The 16461-nt window shown below is 32.9% G+C and overlaps 1 protein-coding gene across 1 annotated transcript; it reads left to right on the top strand.

The window, feature by feature from the left end:
• Positions 1-598: 598 nt before the first annotated feature.
• Positions 599-16461, top strand: LOC129224000 (28S ribosomal protein S17, mitochondrial-like). Its single transcript, XM_054858393.1, has 3 exons — positions 599-874; positions 7955-8032; positions 16104-16461. Exons 1-3 carry the CDS (start codon positions 758-760, stop codon positions 16293-16295), a joined length of 387 nt encoding a protein of 128 aa, XP_054714368.1. The 5' UTR covers positions 599-757; the 3' UTR covers positions 16296-16461.

The raw sequence follows: 16461 nt of genomic DNA, 5'->3' as shown, positions 1-16461 counted from the left end.
ACAAAAGTTTTTTAAATATTTTTTAAAATTTTTTTAAAGGAAAACTCTGTTTCTGTAAGTGCAAGGGGACAGTGACCTATCAAGAAGGGGGCTGGACTCCCATGGACCCTCCCCCCTTGGCTACGTCCCTCAGACAGTTGGGGCTCTGCTAATATTTTGCAGGGTGGCCCAAAACTTAGAGATTCGGGACTGCATGAATGCTTTTATTTTTCGTAGCAATCATGAAACTCTTATTGTTTTCACTTGACTGTTGATTGACATACACGCCCTTTTGATTTTTGGAACTGGACGCTATCATCGACCGGCCCCTGAAGCTACTGCTCTTCTGGTGCTGTTTCTCCATCAGCAGCATTGTGGACCGGTATCCTCTCTTTCTGGGCGGTTGATTCTATATCTGAATATATCCTACACACATAACGAAAAAATAATTTAAATTCAATTCTAAATTTAAAAAGAGAATTGTCAAAATAAGGCTACCATTATCGAAGTAAAAGAATAAATTCACTGATCACGTGATCTTTAGCTGAAACGCATCAAAATGCATACAAAATGAAGAGGAGAAACAAATCACCCATAACTCATATCATACTTTCCAGCGCAGTTGCGTTGAATGCAATTTTGTCATTTTTATTAAAACGTAAATATGCTTTCACACAAGAGCTTTTAAAAGTCGACAGATTGTGTTGAAAAGTTTCGTTGCCGAACCCTTTTATTTGTTAAAAAAAGCCTCACATATTTAGTTTTTTAAAAAATATAAATGGCTGCCTCAATTGGCAGGTCTGCTATTCTGTTTGGGAAAATTATTACTTCTGATTTAACACACGCTGTAAAAGTCGGAGTTCCAAAGTACGTTATGGACGAAAGATTAAATATGGTAATGAATGTTACTCACTTCTGATATCTGCATTGTTATATAACCTTTTGTCTTTCATTCCAGTATTTTAATCTGCTGCGTACTATACGATATCTACATATTATAGAGTGTTTCTTTTAGCAGCTCCTAAGGAGCGCAGCATGCGGCTTTTCTTTTTTTAATGTTCACGTACTGCACTTTTATATCTAATTTGCAATTAGCAATGTCAGTCTGAAATTTTAAGCAATGGAAATATCACTTTTTTTTAGTAACCTTAATGCACAACTCGTTTTTAACGCATAGTATGCCTTCTCTAAGAAAAAGAAAGTTCCAACTTTTTTTACTGGTTTTGCTTAATTTTTATTATTCTTCATCCTTCCCCAATATTTTTGCTTCCAGAACTTCGCTCTAAATATTCTGCCTTAAATGAATCAACTTGATTGTAAAGTAAATTTCTGAAAATGGAGCTTAAATGGGACTTTATCGAAACTTAGTATCTCTGAAATGGCAATTTTTGCTTAAAATGTTATTCAATGCCTTTAATGTTATTCCAAAAAGTTTTGAAACAATCAGAACAATATTAATATTGATTTAGTAAAAAGTAGAAATGCTTTTAAATATTTCAGTTTTTTTTTTTTTTTTTTTAATAGTCCTTTGTTCTTTAAATCGTGTTTTCTCAGTTTGCATTTTTTCACAAAATCATTGTTGTCTGAAAGAAATTTAGACCAGTTGTTAAAATGAAAAATCTAGCGTCATCTTTGCAAAATTGAACATGTACATTATTGAAAAAAAAAAAAAATAGTGTAAACCTGCATGTAAAAAGTCAACATTGAGGAAATATTTGTTTTTATTACTTCATGTTAATTTTGCATTCCCCATGAGTCAGGGAAAGAAAAGTTTAAATACAATCCAAAATGTTAGGGTTTGAATTAAACATCTGGGATTGGAGTTCTGTTTGTGAAATTAAAAATCTTTCCATGCAAAATAAATATGTAAGCCATTCTATGTCAAGTGACCTAGTAGTTCCCTCTCGATCATCTCTGAATTGGATGAAATTTTATGTAGGTGTAGGGATGCCTTTGAAGCTATCTTATGCAAATTTTCAGCTTCCGAGATCAAATTCTGAGGATCTAGGACCTCCAAAAAAAGTTTAACCAAAATGGCAGATTAGCTTTTTGTAAAATTGTCTTTAGGCTAATATGGCAGAAAATTTTTATCACACTGGAAGCCTAAAATTTCGGGAGCTTAATTTAAACGGTGTAATCATACCCAAAATCATAGATTCATTTGTGGGGGGGGGGGGGGGGGGGGTGATCATTCCTCAACATGACCCCCTAAAATCGTGATCTGTATCTCCCTCTGCTTAACATACTGGGGGCAATTCCATGACAAGGTCAACCAAATGATCAAATTTTCAAGATTAAAATTTCTAAACAAATGAGGCATCATTTTAAAGGTAAAGAGTTGTATATTTTGAAATGCCCGTCTAAAATTTGATCACTTCAGTTATAAATAAGTTACAGGAGGTTCAACTAAGGTCAACATCTTGAGTATTTTCAAACCATATTTGGTGACTCTCAAAGAAATTCTGTTTTTTCCAAAAAATACATACTAATATTATGAATTGAGATGAATAATCATTTAAAGATACAATGTGTTAATGTGTTGCTGGTGATGTTGCAAAAATGTGTCAAAATATAATTCATTTTGATTTGTAAAAGAATTCCTCTGGGATACATGAAGTGTTTTACGTCCGACACCAAAATGCGCAGTGAATTATGCTGAGTCAATTTTAAATCTACATACATGTATTTTTGGGTACAAAGTAAGAATTTCAATCTCTTTGATGTAACCTATTTTCATTTTGTAACAAGTGAATATTTTTTACTAAAATCTAGGTGTCGAACGTAAAGTTTTTTTAACGTCCGATACTTATATTCCTTTAAACAACATATGTTTTCAACTGTGTTTCTCCTTTTTTTGCCTTTAATTTCTAAGTTAAAGTGAAACATGCATAGAAAACAACTTAGTGAATTTATTGTATACATACATTTAGGGTTGATAGGGGTAAGTAGGACTCCTTTTGAGAAAAGGTGTGTTGAATGAACGTAATACAGTTCTTTAAGATCAATTTTGGCAAATTTGCCAAAATTATAAGTGGAAAAGGAAATTGGAAACACTAATGACTGTGTCTATGTAAAGTTGGCTGAGGTTACCATTACATAGCTGCCAAGTGCTCCGTTTTTCCCGGAGTTTCTCCGATTTTTATTGCGTACTCCGAAAATCCGATTTTTACCAAAAAACTCCGTTTTTTTATTTTGCTTGTACACTTTTCGATTTTTGAGGAAAAAGAAGAGATTTCCCTATCCTCGAATGCAGGAATTGTGCGCAAACTCAACAAAAGAGAAGACAATTTAATGCTTTGGAAGCTTAGTGTCAGGATAAACACTGAGGGGGAGCGCCGATTGGAGATCGTCGTTTTTTCATCGAGCATTTCAGCTACGTGTAAAACGTAGCCGCCATGTTTGGTCATTCACAAGATGGAAGTTAGCAGACGATACTTAAGCGCCTTCGTTTTCAAAGACAAAGTAGAATTGGGTGTTTCTTTTAACTGCAAACTAATGAAAATAAGCAAAATGTGCTGCAAAAAAAATTTTTTTTGGTTATTTTAAATAATTTTATTGAGAAATATGAAAACAGTTATACCATTTAAAATTTCATTTTATCCTTATTGCTTTGGACACGAATGTGCTGAAAATTCGCAATTAAATTGTAGTTTCATGGGGATTTTTTATTTTTGAATTATTTTCATGCTATAAATTCCAAATTTTATATCTGAATTTTTGACTTAGTCGCCATATTTGGTCATTTGCGAGATTTTAGTACACAAGACTCTTAAGTGACCAAGTTTTCAAAATCGGAATTAGATGTTTATTGCAATGCAAACTATTGAAAATAATGCAAAATGAGCTGTTTTTTTTTCCCCCGGAAAATTCTGAATTTTTTTCTTGAAAAATGCAAAATTTTTTCTTCAGAATATTATTTTATCCTCATTGGTTTAGACTAATGTGCTAAAAACTCGCTATTTCGTCTAAATTTTAGTTTTTTAAGGGTCATTAATTATTTATAATTGTTTTTCATGCTATAAATTCAAAATTTCAGATGTGAATTTTTGACTTAGTCGCCATATTTGGTCATTTGCGAGATTTTAGTACACAAGACTCTTAAGTGGCCAAGATTTCATAATTGGAATTAGTTGTTTATTGGAATGCAAACTATTGAAAATAATACAAAATAGGCTTTTTTTTTTCGGAAAATTCTAAATTTTTTTCTTGAAAAATGCAAAATTTTTTCTTCAGAATATTATTCTATCCTCATTGGTTTAGACTCTAATGTGCTAAAAACTCGCTATTTCGTCTAAATTTTAGTTTTTTTAAGGCTCATTAATTATTTATAATTACTTTTAATGCAACAAACTCAAAAATCTATTGTCTTGACTTTTTCGCGTTGTTGCCATGTTTTGTCATTTGCAACATGAAGTAGACAAGACTATTAATAGCTTAAGTTCTCGAAAACAGAATTAGTTGTTTGTCTCAATACAAACTATTAAAAATAACAGAAGGCAAAAAGTTATGTTTTTTTTTAAATAATTTTTTTGAAAGGGGATTTTTTTTTTTTTTTTTAGGGAAGTTGTAAAAACTGCCTCCCCCTCTCCAGTTTGTATTTCAAAACTTAATGACATTGGTGGCCACTAAGTTTTTGGAGTCGAGTGCCACGGGCCTCTTTCAAAATTTCAGAGTCTTGACCTTTGCTATGAAGTTGCTTTACTTCCAAGTATAAGAAATAATAGTTTTTTTTTAATCTTCAATATGTTCTTATGCATGTAGGATATGTATAAAAGCATATTTTTAAAAAGGATTGCAGTTTTATTAAATCAAACAGTAATCGTGTTTTTTTAAAACTTTTCAATGTGTATCTATGTAATGTTGCTTTTTTAATGTAAAATAATTTTGTTTTAAACTTCGTTGTAGTTTTGTTGAAAATCTAACATGAAAATTTAGAAAAGCATTTTATAAGTGCTTAGAATTTATGGAAACTTATGGTACAGAAGGAAGGTTTTGCGCAGGCCACAATTTCATGCTCCTATTTTAGCCCTCAGTGCTCCTATTTTTTCCCTTAAGTGCTCCTATTTTTTGTATCTTGAGGTTGGCAGCTATGCCATTATCAACATTCAACCCATGTAAATCTTGATGGTTTTCTTTCAGGTAAGTTTCACAAATAACTAATCACCAGCTTTTGTAGCTGAACTATCAATTCCTACTAAGTCATCATGATTGTCTTATATTTCACTAATACAAATATTTCATCAGAGTTGCTTTTGATTTTCAAATCCTCACTGTTATGGGGGGGAATCACTTATCCCATAGTGTGGGGACCTCTTATAGCAAAATTTTACAGGGTAAATGGGACCCCTCCACTAAAATAGTTTTTAATAATATTTTTTTCAAAAATTTGAATTGCAGTATGCACTTTAAGTTAAACTGTACAGAAATGTTCAATGTTCAGGGGTAGAAGTGACCGACTTGTCACATATAGGACATTTCCACAAAAAATAGAGGACAAATATAGGACACATTATATGAATAATTTTGCTATGAGAAAAGGAATAATACATATCATATATTATTTAGTTATTCTTATCAATGATTTTGTTTAAAAAAAAACCCCCTTAAACAAAATTATAACTTACATCTGAAATGAATTTCTTGTAGTTGAAAGAATAATTTTTGAAAAAAGTGTACTTTATAGTAAATAACTAAACAAAATTTGAACAAAGATAATTTTTATTTTTTCTTTCTCACTCATGACCCAAGTACTAATTCCACTGTTCTTTGGTTTTATGTCTAAACTGAACCCTTTACCACTTGTGTTAAGAACAAACAGAGCTTGAGAAGGATCCTTCTGACATTTTTCAGAACTTTCTTTATGCTTGAATGTTTTAGCATGCAGCCTCAATTGCGAAAATCCACTATTGCTTATGAGCACTGAACAGTTGCAAAAATGGCAAAAAACGGTAAAATCATCTTTTCCTTTAGTGCACCTTGCACCAAAATTTGTACAATTAATGTCCTCCTGGTTCAACCCCTCCACAGGAAATTTTGTTAAGCGATGCAATTTTGCAATTATAATTCCACTTATTACAACAAACTACGTTTTAACATCATAAGGAACTAACATTCCACGATCCCAAAATGCCACAAAAAGAAAAGATTGCAAAAAGAATATTAGAACATTCCATTTAGAAAATGCACTGAACACAAAATATACCAACGAAAACCATGATGGAAAACAAAACAAACGGCTGTTGTCCCCCCCCCCCCCAAACGCAAAATTTTAAAACCAACTACAGATTTAGTTCTCGAAACTCCTCCCACTATAGAGTGACGTCACATTGCTGTAGCCAATGAGAGAAGATGCCTGTCGTAGGATTTACTCAGTTAAGTTTTTGGGGATATTTCGATAATTGGGAATCTGGCGCAGTTGTCTTATTTTTGGCGTAAATAATTTTATTTTGGTAACCCTGCTGATTTATAGTAACCCTATGTGAATAGATGTTTCCTTTCTCTTTGTTTAGATTTGCAATGAAAAATACCTCTTGTGCAGGTGCTGGAGCCAAAAACTGACGCCAATTAAGAATGATCCCCAGATTCCCAACTATCGAAATCTTCCCGAGTTTTTGAATTTGAAATTCGTTTGGGCACGTACTTTCAGCGAAAAATCCGCTGTCAGAAAGTTTATTTACTGTTCCTTTTAAAAGATATATTGGGTAAAAAATGGGAATATAGGAAATATAAGACATTTTTCAAAAATATAGGAAATATAGGACAATTTTGATGCTTTTTTTGAAAATATAAGAAATATAGGATATATAGGACTATTTCGACCTCTGAATGTTCATAAAAAAATAAATGCTAACCGTTAAACACTTCTTTGAAAAATGCTTTTTAAAACTTGGCAAAAAATATTTTTCAGATTTTTTTTTTTTTTTTTTTGACTAAATTCTCTGACCTAGCAAAAAAAATTCCACGTATCCTAAATACATGCAAAACTAATCACTGTGATGAATCATGACATGATCAATGTAAAAAAGTATAAAAACCATATGGATATTTCAGTTTTTGGGGGTGACCCACTAACCCCAGTGTCCCACTTCCCCCAATCAACCCTACTTTTGAATTTACTTGGTAAATTTTGTTTCAGTATATGCAACCTATAATTTACATATTTATAACTGTAATCATTGCTATGTATTTACATTTAAAAGCAATATTTTACGTCCGATATGAACAATTTACGTCCGACACCAAGTTAAAAATATTTTTTAAACAATTTTATTCTTTAAAATATCATTTGAAAACTGAAATATGCTTCAATCATAAGTATACTTTAGAATTATGCTGTTTTTAAATTTAAAATGTAAGCCAATTCACAGACTTTTAATAGTTTTTAAGTGAACCATCAATTTTACTATTTGTGTGTTTACGTCCGACACCAACTCTATAAATTTTTTAATTTATACTTTAGGGATCTATTTTGAAAAACTAACATGATTTTTTGTTCAGTTTTATGTAGTAAGTATCTTGTAAATAAATTTGATCATTTTGGATGTTTCAGAACATTTTTAATGGAATTTTTTAGGGATTTTTTTCACTTATCAAAATTTGGACTTGTTTTAATAGTTTTGTTTAAGTATAAAGTTTGTACGGTCTGCCAAAGGATGATATGAAATTTGCAAACATCTAGTTAAGATGCATCTATCTGAATGAGGGGAAAGGTAAAAATTTGATGTGCATACTCCGCTAATTTCAATGTGATTCTGCTTAATTTAGAGGCTAGCATACATCTGCAAAAGCTGGTATCCCTGAAAATTAATAGATGCATCCATTTCTGCCTGTAAACTGGATGTTTGCCTTTCTATCTCATCAATGGTCGGACTGTACTTATCTGTTCCCTAATTATGTTTGAATTATGAATATTATGTATTAAAAGTGTTACTGCTTATTTTATTTATTTATTAGTTTATTGTTATTTAACTTTTAGTATTTCAAAGAACAAACACAATATTATGCCTATGATAAAACAAAAGAGTGCAAGGAAGGTGATTATGTCATAATAAAGGTAAAATTCTCAACTTTTATTAGTTTATAGTTTTAGCTATTTAATTTTTGTGTACAGTTGTTTTTATTCTTTCAAAATATCTTAATCTAGTATGTTTTTCGATTCAAAAGTTGAAGGTAGAATTTTTTTAACTAAATTTTCTCAGAAGTGAAAAGTATACATATACTTATGATTTTATGTAGTTACTTCATGAAAAACACTCAAAGTAGTTATCTTAAAACCGATTCATTGTACATTAATGTGCTATCATTGTTCTAAAATTAAGAAGGAACTGAAAAGTTTATCATTGGTTGAAAAATGAAATGAATGAAAGGGGGGCTCAACCGAACCAAGCACTGGGACCAGAGATCTATTGTACTACTCCCCAAGCAGAAGTCCTAAAACAGACCAGTAGCTTAAGCAGAATTCATAAAACACCTAATAGGAATATCATGAATCACGCATGGTTCAAGCAAATGACGACCAAGGGGTGCAAACCTATAGGCAGAAAACACTTCACAATCGCACAGAATGTGAGTAATAGTTTCCTCTTTAAAGAAGTAACCTCTGCAAATTGAATCATTACTGACACCCATTATAGCAAGGTGCCGCTCTTTAAGGTGCAAAGTCCAGTAACAAGATCAAAAGTCTTCATAATACTAATTTTGTTAAGAAGCCTATTGCATTTCTGGCATGTCCTCCTTAGAAAGACAGGCTGAATATGTTACATGGGTACAGATGTGATATTCCCCCCCCCCCCCCCCCATTTGACGACATCCGATTTTTTACACAAAATTGAAATATTTTTCTCACCAATGAGGTGATAATTTTTTAAGCATGGCATCCCTGGCTAAACTAATCTGTGTTTGGAAACCCAAAGGCAATCTTAGATCTGTTCAAACTTGTTAACTTATTAGCGGTCCACATTATAGATTCCTGTTGTTGTTTTTTTTTTTTTTTTTTTTTTTGTACAAGATACCTTATAAGAAAGCTTATTTTGTGTTGGTTTAGATTCAGTAGTTGTGTTTTGATGAATAAATATTAGAAAATGCCAGTTTCTTGAAACTTGACTGTTAATTAAGAGTAAAATCCAACTTGGGGTGTGTCTCGGTAAGGCGCATTGTTTCATATGTTGTGTTTCAGACTGAGTGTGAGAATTTATACAACAAAAACGTAAGTTTTTATTTTAGAATTAAAAAAAAAAAACCTCTCACTTCCGAAATTCTTTATGTTTTTACAACATCTTGAGGGTTTCTTGTAGTTTTTAACTTTATGTTTACTGCATATAAATTTATTTTACAAAAAAAGTACAGTTATTTTACTCTAAAAGTTAGTTCTTATCGATGCCAAGAACTATTCAAGCATATTCTGCAAATGTGTGTCCTTTAGGTATTGAATTTCTGAAAATAAGTTGACTCTATGATTTTATAAAAATATGAAGGTGTTATTTAACTATAGTAGATAATTTTAGTAGGTATTTTGAAAGCATTTTTGAATTGCAAATTAATGTATGGTATTTTTGTATTGTTTATGTTTGGGATGTTTTGTTGAGACATTTTTACTTTTCATACATCAAAATTTGAAAAACTAAGCTTTTTTTTTTTGGCTGAAATAGTTATATTTTGGGGATGTTTTCTGCTTTAAACATCGTATATTGAATCGCTTTGCTCTTTTTTAGTAGAGTATGAGAATTGTTTTTGTTTGACGAAATGCATGTTGGAATATAGCTTTTATTTCTATTGGTATGTATTTCTTTGATGAGCTGTGATAGTAATTTGTTAACTTAAGCATTTTAAATACCTACTAGTAATTTTTCTTTGTGTACAAAAACTTTCTAGTTTCTGGTATTTTTGAAGCAAATATTCGCTATGTTTTTTGCTGTGGTTTTATGTTGTTTTTATATATATTTTCTTCTGAAGTGCTTTGATCATGTTTTTTTATCTGAATTTTTCCTGTTGGCGCTAAAAAAGCATCGCTAAGAACGATGTATGACATATGTCGTCATACATTGTTTTCTTGGCGACTCTTTCTTAGCACCAACAGGAAAATGTCGCCAAGGGTGGGGTATATGATATTAGTTCCAACATATGCACTGCTTGAGCATAGGACTGTGGTTTACCAGTCCTTACTCTTTAAGATGCAACAGTTTGTGCAGGGGAAGGAGTTGAAACCTCAATTCGATGACGTTTGGTTTCTCCTACCTTCTCAGGCATTGCTGGCCCAGTGGCTTTTGCCTTCGGTAAGAGCCTCCCCTTCTTGCCTGTGCCAGTTGCATTTTTGTGCATAAATGAGTACCCCCTGCCCCCCTACTGCAGTGTCAGTGGATTGCAGAAATGCTTCCTCACCAGTTGGTGGGTTGCATACCTGCACCCTCACCTCCTCCAGCAGCAAGGTTTCTGGTTCTCTGCTTTAAGCCAGTATCCAGCTCCAAAGGAGCTGGGAACTGGGCGGTGGTAAAAAGTCAACACCCGCACAACCACCACCCTGTATGAGTGCAAAGCAGATTACGAGGTATCACCCAGTTCCTTGAGGCGACCGTTTTGACATCATACAACCCAAATGCCACACATCCATCAGCACTGTGCCTCACACCTTAGATTGGGTATCCATTTTAGTCGCTTTTTACGACACGCGTGGACTATGTTGGGACTATTCTGCTCCGGTCACCACACGGATTTATCAATGGTTAAAATGGTTTGTTTTTTAAAAGAACAGTTGCACGCTGCAAGTGTTACCAAATTATGCCTGTTTAATAAAAAAAAGTTGCCTGATTTTTTTTTTCTAAGCAAACAGTTGCAAGCTACCCGTGAAACTAAAATATTCATGTTTTGAAGCAACTGTAAGTTATTTGATTATCTCGTCATTTAATGCCTTATGAAGACATTCAATAAGTATTCTTTAGGACAAGTTATGTTTATTCAGGTTTTTTTTTTTTGTTAGCTGTTCAACCAGAAAATAGGGTAATGGTGCCAGTCACAAACATGCTTAACCCGGGAGAACTCGCATTGGGCCTCCCAGACCCGGTCATAACAAAACTATGCTGCCAAAAATCACCCCTTCAACCGAAATGAATGAGGTCCACAGTAGCTGCGTTCGAGGTGACCTACATACTGACCACATGCTTTTCAGGAATGTACATTCCCACTTTTCCCCAGAAAATTCTAGTTTGGGCCTCAGAGGCCCGGAGCGAGCGCTCACGCTTTTCATTTCAGATTGTGAATGTAAAGGAAGAGGTTGTGAAATGCATCGCTATTTAAGCTACAAAGATGAAATGAAGAGGTTGCAGACCTGGTTGATTGAGGTTTTAACTGATGAGAACTCCCTTAATGAAGATGATGAAGGAGTTGACACAGAACAGTGAAGCGATCATCAGTAATGCTCAGAAGAAGATTTAGATTTATTTATCATAAAACTTTCTTAAACTTTACTTTTTAAAACATATTATAGAGGCTGTTTATCAATTTATGATTCAGTGTTGAAAACACATTTTTTATTTTTTCTATTTTGCAAACTTAATTTACTGAAATAACCCCTCTGGGCTTACGGAGGCCCCCCCCCCCCCCCCCCCCCCCGCGAGCGTCCGTGTGACGAAAAGTACCGCGAGTTCTCCCGGGTTAAGACATTGCTCTCAGATTAACTCAATTTTCTGGGACTTTAAAAGTATTTAGACTTTCAAAACTTTTTTTCTGACATGCAACTACATCTCATCTTACGTATGGCTGCTTCTAGATCCATCTGAATTAGTGGATTCGATTTTTTTTTCTTTGCTCAATTTCGAAAAAATGTGCGATCTTCAGTAACAGACACTGAAAAATCTGACGATACAGGATGAGGAAAGAATGAGAAATAGACAAAAATTTCTTTTTATCTTCAAAATGTGCAAAAGTTCTTTATTTTTAGAACTAAAGCCTTACTACAGTGAAACCTCCGAATAGCGTACAGTCAAGGGACCAGAAGTTTTGTCCGCTATTAGGAGGAACTACTTAATTTACCTTTTTCAAAATGAGCTGTTGTTCCCTTTGTGGAACACAATCGAAACAATTGCGTAAGGTTTACTACATTTTACGTCAAGTGTAATTAATCTGTTTTTTCTTAATAAAGGCATACTGACAGCACACACTTGTCTTAAAAAGCCATTTAATCAATTAAAGTAATCAGTTAAAACAGTTTGACATCTCTTTTTTTGCATTACCAACGGCGACGATTCGGTGGAGCAACCCCCCTCCCCCCACACACTTGTTATGGTTAATTTATGGTTTATTTATTTTATCTCGAGTATTATCACTATTGCATGATTGACAGTTGGCAATATGACCTAGAATATGGGCAAATCTTTTTCATGTCTAAAAATTAAACAATCCAACGAAACCACGGCGCCAAAAAGCCGACTACTACCGGCGCCGGTCTGCTCAATTGCATCTCCCGAGAACCCCACTTAGAAAAAGCGCCCAGTTTCTTCTTTTTTATCTTAACTTTTGAATAGTTATTGTGTACAAAATTCCTTAAAATTTTAAGAAAAACGTACGTTAATTGTTAGGCTAACATCAGTTTTCACTTATCTGCTTCAATACTCTCAAAACTAGCCGTTACAAAATTATGACTTTTCTTTTCTTCATTTTTTGCTGCACGCAAAAAGTACCATTCCTTTTTGTGTCTGCCCCCAACTTTTAAGCCCCAATCGCTGCCTCTGCCCCTTACCACCCTTTTAATTCCAAGAAACAGTGATAAGGAAATGACGGGGTGGGGGTGGAATATCAGTTGTGGAGGATGAAAAGCTTTGTAAGGCAAGCAGTTACTAAGATATTCTGTGAAAGGAAAAAAAAAACGGAAGCGCTATGATTGCAAGGAAATTTTTTTGTGAAATAACTGTCCGTTATTCGGAGTGTCCATTATTCAGAGTGACTTACATGGAATGGCCTATATTGAGGGACTGGGACTTGCAAAAATGTCCGTTAATTAGAGGTGTCCGTTATTCGGGAGTGTCCGTTAAGGGAGGTTTCACTGTATATTCAAATGAACGTGAAACACCAGCAGACCTCATAGTGGCTGTTTGTAACCTTCTACCACTGCCTCGTAAATACCAACTGGCTTATAAAATTCACTCTAATAACACTAGATGGTCGCATTGTATTCACGGACCACAGCAACATCAGTTTTACCCATCTAAAATTCTTATTATTTTAAACCAAACTTATGACTGTCTGTTACTGGTGACCTTACCCTAATAGCTAAAAATCAATATCTCAAACTTCTGAGCCAAACATTGATAGACTATAAGTGAAATATTTATGCAACAAATGAAATACATTATAATTATAACAAAGTTGAAATTGCACAAATAGTAATAAGAATTCCAGGAGATACGTGTCTTTATATGTTACTAGCAGTACCCACACAGCGATGCCCATGCTAAAAATTTAATGGAAGTCCATTGAATAAAAAAAAATGACGCCCCCCCCCCCTCCCTCAATTGTGAAATGATCATTTTTCTTTGTATAAATGCGTACACAGGTTTTCAAAAAAAAGAAAAAAAAACTAAGTTTCTGTGGAATTTAAAACTTTTTGTCCAATCATTCAATTAGATTTGCAGTAGCTTTAAAACTCTATTTAGGGAGTGAAGCGGCTCTTACTGCAATTTAAAATATTTCGCCAAATAAACAAAAAAAAAAAAAAAAAAATCAAATAATATTTTTCATATGTAAAAAATATTCCGCAACTCTATTGCTTATCTCAAAAATTGCCCAGCAACCACGCTATCATAATCGATCCGTCTAAGGGGGAAAAAAATCCCATGGAACATTCAAAAATCGTTGTCAGAAAAAAAAAAGAAAATGTCGTACATTTCATTCGGATAAAAACAAATCAAAAGTTTCTTTTCTTTCAAAACAAATCGCCAAATCAATGAGTTACATTAACGGTTGCCTTAAAACAATAATCCTAGACTGAACTGCTCTGCGCCTAACACGCCAAACGACCACGCTACCAGAACCCAGCCCTTTTGCGAGTGAAGCGGATGTTTTTTCTTGAGCAATAGTAAATGTTTTGCCAAACAAACAAAAAGGTATAAAATCACATTAACAATAGCTTTTAAATTTTTATATATTAAGAGCTGCGTTGCTCGGCTTTGCTCGGTCTATGTTGAGAATAAAAATTGTGTCAAATGACATATATTCAACAATCGGGCTTAAATAAAAGAAAAAAAAAACACTATGCAAAATGACGAGAGATATTAAAATACTTATAAGAAATTGAAGTGCGAAAGATGGATATTAAAAGCGTAACCATGGAAGCACAAAGTAAAATAAGTTTGAGAAATTAAATGCAAAATAAGGAAATAAACAATAGATTCAAAAAGCGTAACCGTGGAAACGGGAAAATAAAATGGTTGACAATTTGAATCAAGATGACATATTTCGAAATTGATTTAAAAACACTTGTAACTTTTTTTTTCTTTGAAGATTGAAGCTAAGGAAAGAGATCTGGAGTAAAAAATGTTGCTTTTTCCAATGGTGTCAAAAAGAAAACTGTGGGACAATTCCTTCACTTTTTTTAACACGCTTTTATTAGCTTCACCTGTATGTATGTATGTATGTATCTTGTAAGGGATTCTTGCAGCTCAAATTTCGTCCACTTACTGCGATCGGATTCTTTTGAAATTTGGTACGCGACCTCAGACCCGATGACAATGCAATATTCTGTAATCAACTTAATTAATTAACTCTTTTAATTGTTAGTTTCCTCCAATTTTAATCAATATCTTGGCATGAATCCAACAATGTAAAAAAAGAAAAAAATTTAAAAAAACATTAAAAAATGCTTGCAAAAATTATTTTAAAATATCTACAAAAACCTTTAATTTTTCTGCATCAGACAAAATTTGTTCCAATGTTCCAAGGTAATTAGAACATGAGATATAATTTTTCTTAACTAATTTCCTGCCAAAATTTAGGTGAGCCTTCAATTGGAAATTCATTGCTGATCAGACCATTGTTGAACAAAACTTTTATTCAAATGCATCTCAAATTTTCAAAGTAATATAAATATGATTTCCGCAAACATACATCGATGACTCACAGTAGCTTCCCATCGGGGTGCTCTTGTCTTAACTTTAAGATGTTACCTCGCACTCGTTTTATAAATAATTTCGATGCCTGATAATTCTCCAACATAAGACTAAAAAACAGAAAAATAAAATAATAGTTTAAAAAACTAAAAAAACACGCTTTCGTAGCAAAATGAACTAAAAAGTGAAAAATAATCTTTGGATGAATAGTAGTTGACCAATCACCTAATTTTAAGGTAATACAAAAAAGAGTGGGGGGCTTCTTATTAGTTATCTTGAGTTTCTTCCATTTGTTGTCCAAGCAAAAAATGTAAATAGACAGCACCCCACGCTTTTTTGTATTACCTTAAAATTAAGTGATTGGTCAACTACTATTCATCCAAAGATTATTTTTCACTTTTTAGTTCATTTTGCTACGAAAGCGTGTTTTTTTAGTTTTTTAAACTATTATTTTATTTTATTGATAGATTTAATGAAGAAAGAAGTGCCTAAATTTTAGCTAAGCTAATAATAAAAATAAAAGTTCGAGCTAAAAACGCAAATTACTCCTGCCGTAATTAAGTTAGAGCATTGAAACAAATTATTTAGAATGTGGAAAATTCTACTCTTTTCAACGATACATAATATTAATTTGTGCAAGTACTTTTTCACCCCTTTAATGGCCAATAATAGGCAATTTATGTGAAATTTGGGCCTAAATTGGAATAAAAAAAGAACCATTTATCGGATTTTTTTTCGAAATATAGCCTATGTCACTCAGTAAGAAAGGCCTATGTCACTCAGTAAGAAAGCACTTTTCATATAGTGAAGGAATTTTTCAAATAGGTGCAGTGGTTCCGGAGATTACCTCGAACATATAAACACACAAAAATCTGCTCTCTCTCTTTATAATATTCGTATAGATATGTGTGTTCACAACTTCTGTATTTCTTAAATAGATAATTATCTTTAAAATGAAAAAAAAAAAAAGAATTACACATAATTTTGACAATTTTTGTCTTTTAACTTAATTATATTTTGTATCTTTAGGAATATCCTGAATCACCTGAAAAAAAAGTTACTCATACTGTTGAAAAAGTTGTGTATAAGTTAGGACATCTAATTGACCCTGTGACTGGAAAGCGTACCTCTGGGACTGAATATATTGAAGATATCCAACGTTTATCTGAACTTTTTGGTAGAAAAGTGCCATATGAATATGAAGGTAAAGGAGAATCCTAAACAATTTCATTGATTAGTTGCTGTTATTGTTATAATAGTTACTTTGAATAATGTACTGTGGTTCTGTTGCATAAACCATGCCAACAGGATCAAATTTTAAAAAGTCTCATTGTCAAACTGGAGAAATATCATCATTGAGAAATAAAGTTTTCCTCAAAAGCTGAAA

Source organism: Uloborus diversus, chromosome 6, assembly GCF_026930045.1.
Source record: "Uloborus diversus isolate 005 chromosome 6, Udiv.v.3.1, whole genome shotgun sequence".
In the NCBI taxonomy this organism is placed as follows: Eukaryota; Metazoa; Arthropoda; class Arachnida; order Araneae; family Uloboridae; genus Uloborus; species Uloborus diversus.
The sequence above is the reverse complement of the archived record's forward strand: the minus strand, read 5'-3'. Positions and strand labels throughout refer to the sequence as shown.

Excerpts from the sequence above, each read along its gene's own strand:
- LOC129224000 (XM_054858393.1), top strand. The coding sequence starts at position 758 with ATGGCTGCCTCAATTGGCAGGTCTGCTATTCTGTTTGGGAAAATTATT. Across the intron at positions 875-7,954 it reads TGGACGAAAGATTAAATATG|TATTTCAAAGAACAAACACA; the intron begins GTAATGAATGTT and ends TTTAACTTTTAG. Across the intron at positions 8,033-16,103 it reads GTGATTATGTCATAATAAAG|GAATATCCTGAATCACCTGA; the intron begins GTAAAATTCTCA and ends TTGTATCTTTAG.